Raw genomic sequence first — 12,316 nt, 5'->3', positions numbered from 1 at the left:
AGCAGCTGTTCAGGCTATAAAAACCCACTAGATGAAAGTTTGTGATTAAAATCCAGGTTCTGAGCTACTTCAGTGGGAGCTGCTGAAAAGTCTCTGCAATGAGAAACAAAGTGCCACCTTAGTGGGACTCTTACAGATGCAGAGGGTTGGGGATGGGATCGAAGACCACCAAGGACACGCAGCCAGAGAGGAAACAGGGCATGGATGGAGACGCTGCCCTGTGTTACATAGCACGAAGGAATGGTCCAGCTCTTAGGCGAGGAGACATGAATTCACGGCACAGGCACTCACATTTTACTTGTAATTAGGGACTCATTTCTCCAGAGAAGGCAATGGCAACCCACTCCAGTACTCTTGCCTGGAAAATCCCATGGACAGAGGGGCCTGGTGGTCTGCAGTCCATGGGGTTGCTAGGAGTCGGACACAACTGAGTGACTTCACTTTCATTTTTCACTTTTCACTTTCATGCATTGGAGAAGGAAATGGCAACCCACTCCAGTGTTCCTACCTGGAGAATCCCAGGGACTGGGGAGCCTGGTGGGCTGCCGTCTATGGGCTCACACAGAGTCAGACACGATTGAAGTGACTTAGCAGCAGCAGCAGCAGCAGCAGCAGCAGCAGCAGGAACTCGTTTCTAGGCATAGAGGATGAGTGTGTGTGTATCAGCTCAAATGGCACTTTCTTCTCATTGATCGGAAGAGGCTGCCTAGAGACTTACGAGGATAAGGAGTCCGAATCTGGGGCTGTCCTGGATGTAGGGGAAGCGGAGAATAGAGCCAGGCCCTGGGTGTGGGGTTGGGCAGGGGGTTGAGGGGGAATGAATAAACTTGGTGACAAATCCTAGGCCTTAACTGGTAGGTAAATCATATGTGGTTCTTGACCTGTGCTGTTGCTGCTGTGAAGTCGCTTCAGTCATGTCTGACTCTGTGCGACCCTATAGACGGCAGCCCACCAGGCTCCCCCATCCCTGGGATTCTCCAGGCAAGAACACTGGAGTGGGTTGCCATTTCCTTCTCCAATGCATGAAAGTGAAGTTGCTCAGTCATGTCCTACTCTTCACGACCCCATGGACTGCAGCCTACCAGGCTCCTCCATCCATGGGATTCTCCAGGCAAGAGTACAGTATGTACAGTCATTCTCAGTGCATCCTTTTGTTCTCATGATAAAGTTTTAAGTCCAAGGAATCCTTTAACCCTGGTGGTCCAGTGGTTAAGACTCCATGCTTCCAATGCAGGGGTTATGGGTTCAATCCTTTATCAGGGAAATAGATCCCACATGCCGCAGAGTACAGCCCCCAAAAAAATAAATTAAAAAAATCAAATTTAAGACAGATACATCTTTGAAAACATTTACTGTCAAATGCTGGGGCACAGGACAAGCTGTCACAGCCTGTGCCAAACAAGGCCAGCTTCCACGTGAGCCTGGGTGGGGAGAGCTCTGCCTGGTTTACATGCAGTCCCACCATTTTATGAGAACCACACAACCATGTAGGGCTGAGAATTAGAACCGTCTGTGACATTCCATCCAAAGAAACGGAATAAATCCCTTCCTGGAAGGCTAAGTCGTGCCTGACGTGGATCTTGGATTCACAGCCCCACGCGCTCAAGACAGAGACAACTCGAGGGCTGTGCACAAAAGCTGGGCATCACCTGAGAAAAACCACAAGGCCATCCAAGTTCTGGACTCTCTTCAAATCAGCTGCCTTGCTCTTGGTGCATTCTCTTCTCACTAGCGATCACTTTTGATATTGAACCAAGCTTCTGATCTTCGTCTTCATTGCCTGAGTGGAACAGGGTGCAATTTAGGAACCTGAGCCCTCTTTCTGTGTCACTGGCACTGCTGCTGCTGCTGCTAAGTCACTTCAGTCATGTCCAACTCTGTGCGACCCCATAGACAGCAACCCACTAGGCTCTTCTGTCACTGGGATTCTCCAGGCAAGAACACTGGAGTGGGTAGTCATTTCCTTCTCCAATGCATGAAAGTGAAAAGTGAAAGTGAAGTCACTCAGGCGTGCCTGACTCTTAGCGACCCCATGGACTGCAGCCCACCAGGCTCCTCCATCCATGGGATTTTTCCAGGCAAGAGTACTGGCACTGGGTGACATTAAATACAAAACCACAGTCCTCACTACTGACATCGGGGTGTTAACCTCTTGCCGGGCACTGTGCTGAGTGTGTTCCTTGTGTCCTTTATAACTCACAACAGAACAAGAATGATACCTAGAGAGTCTTTTTTTTTTTTTTTTCCAGAAAAAAAGTTGAGATTTTTATTGTAATTACATGGAAATTATTTTTATCAATCTGATAAATTTATGATATAGAATTTTTATGATTCAGTCTTTATGATATTGAATCTTTCAGTTCACAAACACGATATATCTCTCCACTTATTTACATCCTGTTTCAATAGTTTTATCATTTTTCTCCATGTATAGAACACCTTTCTTTTTATTGACGTATAGTTGATTTACAAGGTTGTACCAGAACATCTTTTTTTAGGATCTATTCCTACATACTTTATATTTGCTGATGATATTGTAAGTAGTATCCTGTTTTGCTGCATTTTCTGTTTGTTTCTGGTACATAAAAATAAAATTGATTTTTACACCTGGATTTTGTGTCCCGTACGCAGGCGGCTGCGACGGGCACGCCAAAGCGCAGGCAGCTGCGACGGGCGCGCCAAAGAATGGCCGAGAGGAGCTACCCCACATCCGAGGTCAGGGGCAGAAGCCGGGAGGACCCCATACCCAAAGGGCGGCGGCCAAGAGGAGCTACCCCGTGTCCGAGGTCAGGGGGGGCGGCCGAGAGGAGATACCCAGCGTCCGAGGTCAGGGGCGGCGACGAGAGGAGTTACCCCGCGTCCGAGGTCAGGGGCGACGGCCGGGAAGAGATACCCCATGCCCCTAAGCCCGAGGCCAAGGGCAGTGGCGGGGAGGAGCAACCCCCCGAGGCCAGGGGCGGTGGCCGGGAGGACCAACCCCACGTCCAAGGAGCCGTGGCTGCAGGGCGCAGGAGGGCCTAGAGGAGCTATCCCACGTTGAAGGTCAGGAAGGGCGACGGCGAGGAGATACCCCTCGTCCAAGGTAAGGAGCAATGGCTGCGCTTTGCTGGAGCAGCCGTGAAGAGATACCCCACGCCCAAGGTAAGAGAAACCCAAGTAAGACGGTAGGTGTTGCAAGAGGGCATCAGAGGGCAGACACACTGAAACCATACTCACAGAAAACTAGTCAATCTAATCACACTAGGACCACAGCCTTATCGTTTAACTCAATGAAACTAAGCCATGCCCATGGGGCAACCCAAGACGGGCGGGTCATGGTGGAGAGATCTGACAGAATGTGGTCCACTGGAGAAGGGAATGGCAAACCACTTCAGTATTCTTGCCTTGAGAACCCCATGAACAGTATGAAAAGGCAAAATGATAGGATACTGAAAGAGCAACTCCCCAAGGTCAGTAGGTGCCCAATATGCTACTGGAGATCAGTGGAGAAATAACTCCAGAAAGAATGAAGGGATGGAGCCAAAGCAAAAACAATACCCAGCTGTGGATGTGACTGGTGATAGAAGCAAGGTCCGATGCTGTAAAGAGCAATATTGCATAGGAACCTGGAATGTCAGGTCCATGAATCAAGGCAAATTGGAAGTGGTCAAACAAGAGATGGCAAGAGTGAATGTCGACGTTCTAGGAATCAGTGAACTGAAATGGACTGGAATGGGTGACTTTAACTCAGATAACCATTATATCTACTACTGCGGGCAGGAATCCCTCAGAAGAAATGGAGTAGCCATCATGGTCAACAAAAGAGTCCGAAATGCAGTACTTGGATGCAATCTCAAAAAATGACAGAATGATCTCTGTTCGTTTCCAAGGCAAACCATTCAATATCACAGTAATCCAAGTCTATGCCCCAACCAGTAACGCTGAAGAAGCTGAAGTTGAACGGTTCTATGAAGACCTACAAGACCTTTTAGAACTAACACCCAAAAAAGATGTCCTTTTCATTATAGGGGGCTGGAATGCAAAAGTAGGAAGTCAAGAAACACCTGGAGTAACAGGCAGATTTGGCCTTGGAATATGGAATGAAGCAGGGCAAAGACTAATAGAGTTTTGCCAAGAAAATGCACTGGTCATAACAAATACCCTCTTCCAACAACACAAGAGAAGACTCTATACATGGACATCACCAGATGGTCAACACCGAAATCAGATTGATTATATTCTTTGCAGCCAAAGATGGAGAAGCTCTATATAGTCAGGAAAAACAAGACCAGGAGCTGACTGTGGCTCAGATCATGAACTCCTTATTGCCAAATTCAGACTTAAATTGAAGAAAGTAGGGAAAACCACTAGACCATTCAGGTATGACCTACAGTGGAAGTGAGAAATAGATTTAAGGGCCTAGATTTGATAGATAGAGTGCCTGATGAACTATGGAATGAGGTTCGTGACACTGTACAGGAGACAGGGATCAAGACCATTCCCATAGAAAAGAAATGCAAAAAAGCAAAATGGCTGTCTGGGGAGGCCTTACAAATAGCTGTGAAAAGAAGAGAAGCGAAAAGCAAAGGAGAAAAGGAAAGATATAAACATCTGAATGCAGAGTTCCAAAGAATAGCAAGAAGAGATAAGAAAGCCTTCTTCAGCGATCAATGCAAAGAAATAGAGGAAAACAACAGAATGGGAAAGACTAGGGATCTCTTCAAGAAAATCAGAGATACCAAAGGAACATTTCATGCAAAGATGGGCTCGATAAAGGACAGAAATGGTACGGACCTAACAGAAGCAGAAGATATTAAGAAAAGATGGCAAGAATACATGGAAGAACTGTACAAAAAAGATCTTCACCACCCAGATAATCACAATGGTGTGATCACTGACCTAGAGGCAGACATCCTGGAATATGAAGTCAAGTGGGCCTTAGAAAGCATCACTATGAACAAAGCTAGTGGAGGTGATAGAATTCCAGTTGAGCTATTCCAAATCCTGAAAGATGATGCTGTGAAAGTGCTGCACTCAATATGCCAGCAAATTTGGAAAACTCAGCAGTGGCCACAGGACTGGAAAAGGTCAGTTTTCATTCCAATCCCAAAGAAAGGCAATGCCAAAGAATGCTCAAACTACCACACAATTGCACTCATCACACACGCTGGTAAAGTAATGCTCAAAATTCTCCAAGCCTGGCTTCAGCAATATGTGAACCGTGAACTTCCTGATGTTCAAGCTGGTTTTAGAAAAGGCAGAGGAACCAGAGATCAAATTGCCAACATCCGCTGGATCACGGAAAAAGCAAGAAAGTTCTAGAAAAACATCTATTTCTGCTTTATTGACTATGCCAAAGCCTTTGACTGTGTGGATCACAATAAACTGTGGAAAATTCTGAAAGAGATAGGAATACCAGACCACCTGACCTGCCTCTTGAGAAATTTGTATGCAGGTCAGGAAGCAATAGTTAGAACTGGACATGGAACAACAGACTGGTTCCAAATAGGAAAAGGAGTTCGTCAAGGCTGTATATTGTCACCCTGTTTATTTAACTTATATGCAGAGTACATCATGAGAAATGCTGGACTGGAAGAAACACAAACTGGAATCAAGATTGCCGGGAGAAATATCAATAACCTCAGATATGCAGATGACACCACCCTTATGGCAGAAAGTGAAGAGGAACTAAAAAGCCTCTTGATGAAAGTGAAAGTGGAGAGTGAAAAATTTGGCTTAAAGCTCAACATTCAGAAAACGAAGATCATGGCATCCGGTCCCACCACTTCATGGGAAATAGATGGGGAAACAGTGGAAACAGCGTCAAACTTTATTTTTCTGGGCTCCAGATGTAGTGACTGGGCTCCAATCACTACAGATGGTGACTGCAGCCATGAAATTAAAAGACACTTACTCCTTGGAAGGAAAGTTATGACCAACCTAGATAGCATATTCAAAAGCAGAGACATTACTTTGCCAACAAAGGTTCGTCTAGTCAAGGCTATGGTTTTTCCAGTGGTCGTGTATGGATGTGAGAGTTGGACTGTGAAGAAGGATGAGCACCGAAGAATTGATGCTTTTGAACTGTGGTGTTGGAGAAGACTCTTGAGAGTCCCTTGGACTGCAAGGAGATCCAACCAGTCCATACTGGAGGAGATCAGCCCTGGGATTTCTTAGGAAGGAATGATGTTAAAGCTGAAACTCCAGTACTTTGGCCACATGATGCGAAGAGTTGACTCATTGGAAAAGACTCTGATGCTGGGAGGGATTGGGGGCAGGAGGAGAAGGGGACGACAGAGGATGAGATAGCTGGATGGCATCACCGACTCGATGGACGTGAATCTGAGTGAACTCCGGGAGTTGGTGATGGACAGGGAGGCCTGGCGTGTTGCGATTCATGGGGTCGCAAAGAGTCGGACACGACTGAGCGACTGATCTGATCTAATCTGACTACCAAATTCGCGTATACTTTGAGGTATTCTAGGTAGACAAACATGTTAGCAAATAATGATAGTTTTACTTCTTCTATTTCAATCTTTACACATTTTATACTTTTTTTTTTTTTCCTTACTGCCATGGTTAAGACCTCCAGGACAAAGCTAAATGAAAAAAAATCAGGATTTGGGGCATCCATGTCTTGTTCTTGGTCTTAAAGAGAAATGCTTTCACTGTTTTATCAAGTATCTCTATTGTAATCTCCTTTTTTATAGATAATCCATATCAGATTAGGAAATTCCCTTGTATTCCTAACTTAAGCTAAAAGTGTTTTCATTTTTGGGATTTAATATGTAAGTAGGAAAACATTATGTTGGGAAGTTAAGAAGCATACCAGACCTAGAGCTTGCTGTGTGGCAGATACTGTGCCCAGCAGTTGGCAGATATTTCTTCATGACAGCCCAGTAAGGCAAATGCTCAGGTTCATGATGAAGAGACACAGCGCTCTTGAGGAACTGGCCCAAGATCTCTCACAGCTAGGAGGTGGCAGGGTGGGGTAGGAATTCAAGTGGTCTCAGGAAGTGGACACCTAAACACCACCATGGAGCAGAGGAGGCTCAGAGCCAGGGAGGTGAACTCAGAGCCCAGGATCACAGAGCTGAACCTGACCTCAGGCAGGAGTGGAACCCACGCTGTCTGACCCCAAAGCCTGAGCTCCCAGCTGCTCTCAGGTACTGAGGAAGGTTGGTCCAGAAAAAGGCTTTAACTTTGTTAACCATTCTGTATAACACTGTGGGCTTCCCAGGTCGCTCAGTGGTAAAGAATCTGCCTGCCAAAGCAGGAGATGCAGGTTTGATCCCTGGATTGGGAAGATCCCCTGGAAGAGGAAATGGCAACCCAATCCAGTATTCTTGCCTGGATAATTCTATGCACAGAGAAGCCTGGAGGGCCACAGTTCATGGGGTTGTAGGGTCGGACACGACTGAGCACGCATGCACATAAGATGGCACTAACTGCCTCAGGAATTAAGGCAATTGATACATATTCAATTTGTTGCTGCATCATTGATACATATTCAATTTCCAGGGAAAGACCTGCCTGGAAAAAAGTCTGAATCCTCAGATTTTGCTTCTAAAATAACCTGTGCTCTCTGTTTCAGAGGAGACTGGCTGTGCTCATGCCTGCATCCACATCACTGAAGGGAGGTAAGGCAGGCTTTTTCAGAGCCCTCCCGCTACCCGCCCTAGATGGCCTGACTTAGAGGCATGATCCGGGTTTTGAATCTCTGGGGCTGGTTTCTAGGTTTGTGGATGACGTCCAGCACAGACTGCTGCTTTACCACCACCCACTCACCGAGCCGCTCAAGAGCGGGGGAATGTGTGTGAATGTCACCGAATAGACGGGAATCTGGATGCATGCCAAAGCCAAGTGCAAATGCTTTTGGATTCCCTCCGGCTTCCTTCTCTTCACACCCCTCCTCTCATGTATTCAAGGGACTTAAAGAGGGTGATGGCAGCCAAGTACTTTTATCCACACAGTCATTTTTCTGCACAAACTCCAATCTCATTGCTTCTCAAGGACAAGTCCAGGACACAAGGTTTCTTATGGAAGCAAACTCAGAAAGCATTTAAATCAGAAAATGGTAGGGAGGGCAAGTGAAAGCTGTTATCATTTACTGTACTGATGATGAAACAGAAGCCCTACAAATATAATGATTTTTTTTCCGATTCCTAGATCAATACATTTGATGTGAAAAAGTTTAATGTGAAGAAGTCTTGGAGACATATTTAATATTATGGATACCAAAGAGCTGCCACTTAGAGTTTTTTTTGCTTTTGTTTTTTGATGGTTCCAGGTGTTTATTTGAAAGCAAATCTTTTTTTGAAAGTCTGACATACAGATTTTTCAATACATGATGGAGCATTTTACTAGTAACAGTCCTTATGACATTATACCCAAGGCTAGAAATCACAGTGAGGGACTTAAAACTTTTTCGGCTTACTTGATTTTGACTGTATTGTTATCTGCTTCAATTAATTGTAATAATAAATTAGTTGTAAAATTAGTCTGGAAAAAATAAACTATTCATTGGGAGAAATAAAAAAGCAAACAATGTTTGAGGAGGAGCATAAATTTAAAAGCAATACCTTGATGTGAAAGCCAGTCTGAAGCCTTGTTTTGTTGATAAAATCATACTCTGGTATTCCCCAGCCAATTTCACCAACATACTCAGGTTTATATTTAGCTGGCAAGCTTCTGTTCGAGGCAGGCCTCCATAAATATCTGAGATCTCCAGTTTTCTCTAATGCAGGACGCTTTTCTCCTATGTAGGCAGTGTGCTGAGCGACTTGAGGGAGGTGATCCTTTACATAAGCTGGGCCTTAAAACAGAAAGAAAAAAAAACCTGAAAACCTCTGCACTTTATTCTGAGAAGCTTTGGTTATTCTAAAAGGTGGAGATAATTCTAGCTAATGATTTTGTGCATTCAGTAATGATTGCGTGCACTCACTATGTTCTAGGTGCTGCCATAAGCTTTTTAGATATGTTAATTCAGTTGCTCCTTATAATAACCAAATGAAGTATGGGGTATTATTTTCCCCAGTTTATAATTGGAGAAAATGAGGCCCAGAAAGATTAGTTACTTGTCCAGAGTCATAGCTAACAAGCCCTTCACTCCTTGACAGGCTATCTCACAGACTGGGCTCTTAATCACCCCACTACACGGCTTTCTTTATAACCAATTTAATACAAACATGTTTTATTTTATTTTATTGAAATAGTTGATTCACAGTATTGTGTTATTTTTTTCTACACAGCATGACCTTGGTGTTTATCCATCCTATACATAAAATAGTTTGTCTGCTAATCCCAAACCCCCAGTCCATGCTTCCCTGCTCCAAGTCCAGCCTGGCAACAATAGGTCTGTTCTCTAAGTCTGTGAATTTGTTTCTGTCTCATAGATGATGTCATTTGTATCATTTTTTATTCCATATATAAGCCATTATATATAATATTTGTCATTCTCTGACTTACTTCACTTAGTATAATAATCTCTAGATCCACCCATGTTGCAAATGGAATTATTTCATTTTTTGTGGCTGAGTAATATTCCACTGTCTGTTTCCATGTCTTGGCTGTTGTGAATAGCTGACACATTCTATATACTAAAATTTCTCACGTATACCACATTTTAAGGATGTAGGTCTTTGGACATTAGAATGTTTTATCTAGAGAGATAAAATCCTGAAATGAGGATTAGAAAATTCCCCAAATGTATTAGAAGCCATGGGAAGATGGAGAAAATTGTCAGATGAAGAGGCCCAAAGGCAGGGGCATTAAATAAATATTGGTATTTTAAATGAAAGACAATGAACAAACAGGAATCAATGAATTGTGGAAGTGGGCAAAACAAGCAAACATAAGAGGAGATCTGGAAAAAGATCACTTACATACAACTGGTGTTGAAAGTTGATGATGTAAATGTGTAAAGTGAAGCCAGGAAGGGTCTGATTAGAACAGACAATGAACTACGGCCCAGGAAGTGTCTCAGAAGACCCAGAAGCAAAGTGGCTGAAGCACTGTCTGGGGAGATTGGAGACACAAAAAAGAGCATCACTCCTCTTACTCAAGGGAAGCCCAGACTTTGGAGACACAGGTTTTGCTATGGTCATGGTGTCACTTGGTGCCTTCTGGCCCCAGGGCCCCTCTGGTTTTGTCTTGGGTCATTGAGCTGAGGGTTTTCAGAGAGTACAGGTAGTCGGGAGTTTGACTAAGTGCTTTGATGGAGAGGTCAGTATGGTAACAAATCTGTGCCTAGAAAAATCCTCCAAGCTTTCCAAGGAAACTGAAATGAGAGAAGTGGGACTTCCCTAGGGGCACATAAGAATCTGCCTGCCAATGCAGGGGATGTGGGTTTGATCCCTGATCCAGGAAGATCCCACATAACATTGAACAACTAAGCCAGTGCATCACAACTACTGAGCCCGTAAACCGCAGCAAGAGAAACCACTGCAATGAGCGTCCCCACTCACCGCAACTAGAGAAAGCCCACGCTCAGCAATGAAGACCCAGTGCAGTCAAAAATAAATACATCAAAATAAATACCTTGATGCTGGGAAAGATTGAAGGTGGGAGGAGAAGGGGATGACAGAGGATGAGACGGGTGGATGGCATCACTGATGCAATAGACATGAGTTTGAGTAGGCTCTGGGAGTTGGTAATGGACAGGGAAGCCAGGCCTGCTGCAGTCCATGGGGTCGCAAAGAGTCAGACATGACTGAGCGACTGAACTGAACTGAATTAATTTAAAAAATTAAAAAAAAGCAAACATGAGAAATGGCTCTCCAGACACAAGACCCAGGCAGATGATTCCCCAGCTTCCTAATCACCGTGCCCCCTGGGATTCCTGCGTGTCGACTGGCTCGTTTCCTGTGATGAATCCATTATGACTGCACATTCTCACTCAGGCAAAAGGACTCTGTATAGGGTGACTGAGCATTAAAAACTGTTTTCTCTCCCAAGTTAACCAGTGCTGAGGGCTCACTTACAAAGCTCCTGCCATAAACACAAATTTGCAATCTCCTCCAAACAGGATGAAATTGTGACTGTTTTAGTCTTGCTGAAGTTTCAGGGTATGCTTAGGCTGGTGTTTTCCCAAGCGTGAAAGTGAAAGTGTTAGTTACTCAGTAGTTTTGAACTGTGGTGTTGGAGAAGACTCTTGAGAGTCCCTTGGACTGCAAGGAGATCCAGTCAATCCATTCTAAAGGAGATCAGCCCTGGGATTTCTCCGGAAGGAATGATGCTAAAGCTGAAACTCCAGTACTTTGGCCACCTGATGCGAAGAGTTGACTCATTGGAAAAGACTCTGATGCTGGGAGGGATTGGGGGCAGGAGGAGAAGGGGACGACAGAGGATGAGATGGCTGGATGGCATCACCGACTCGTTGGACGTGAGTCTGAGTGAACTCCGGGAGTTGGTGATGGACAGGGAGGCCTGGCGTGCAGCAATTCATGGGGTCGCAAAGAGTCGGACACGACTGAGCGACTGAACTATACTGAATTGAACTGAATGGTTCAGTTCAGTTCAGTTCAGTTCAGACGACCACTTGCAACCTCATGGACTGTAGCCTACCAGGCTCCTTTGTCCCTGGGATTTCCCAAGCAAGAACACTGGAATGGGTTGCCATTTCCTTCTCCAGGGGATCTTCTGGACCCAGAGATCGAACCCGGGTCTCCTGCATTGTAGGCGGATTCTTTATCATCTGAGCCACTAGAGTAGACCGGTGTTTTCCCAAATGTTCCCCTAATGCTGCTCCCATGAGTGATATGACAATGCCTGGGTGGGGGCAGGGGTGCTCCACCATCAGGTACATTTGGGACAATGTCCATTTGCCTTTGAGAAATTCCCAGCCTCCAAAAAGCATTTTAAAAGTTCTGAGAAATCCTGCACTAAATGAACCTGTTTGCAATTATGTAACCCAGCTTTTACCAAACTGATTTAAACGTGTATCTTATTTTCCACTGGGTCACCTGTACACGTCCTGCAGGTACCAGCAGCGTTGGGGAAATAATGATCCTCTTTGTAATGTTTCAGTTGCTGCTGAAATTTTGTCGTCCCCTCACGCCACTGCCAATGTGAGAGCAGATGTCTATCTGTAGTTACTCCTCCTCACTCAGTGGACCGCAATACATTTTTTAAAAGAACACTTTCTTGACAGCTGAGTCTAAACACTTCATTTTAGACAGAATCGTGGAAAGTGCATGTGCTTTGCAAGTCAAGCGTGGGGAGAGGGGCTCCCCAGAGAATCAAGCTTCTCTTTGGCTTTTCAATTGAGCCATTGGACTTTCCTGACCCCCACCACCCCACCCCCACCCATCTCCTGTGTGCTTTGGAAATAGCGTGA

General features: G+C 44.9%; 1 protein-coding gene across 1 annotated transcript in view; it reads right to left on the bottom strand.

Annotated features, from left to right (window-relative positions):
- SPMIP2 (sperm microtubule inner protein 2) overlaps window positions 1-12,316 on the bottom strand; it is a 135,237-nt gene that overhangs the window by 74,410 nt on the left and 48,511 nt on the right. Inside the window, exon 2 of the mRNA XM_070769191.1 lies at window positions 8,562-8,794. Coding sequence (XP_070625292.1) covers window positions 8,562-8,794 — 233 coding nt within the window. The remainder of the gene's footprint in view (window positions 1-8,561; window positions 8,795-12,316) is intronic.

Source organism: Bos indicus, chromosome 17, assembly GCF_029378745.1.
Source record: "Bos indicus isolate NIAB-ARS_2022 breed Sahiwal x Tharparkar chromosome 17, NIAB-ARS_B.indTharparkar_mat_pri_1.0, whole genome shotgun sequence".
Taxonomy (NCBI): Eukaryota; Metazoa; Chordata; class Mammalia; order Artiodactyla; family Bovidae; genus Bos; species Bos indicus.
Note: the sequence above shows the minus strand (reverse complement) of the source record. Positions and strands in the feature narration are given on the sequence as shown.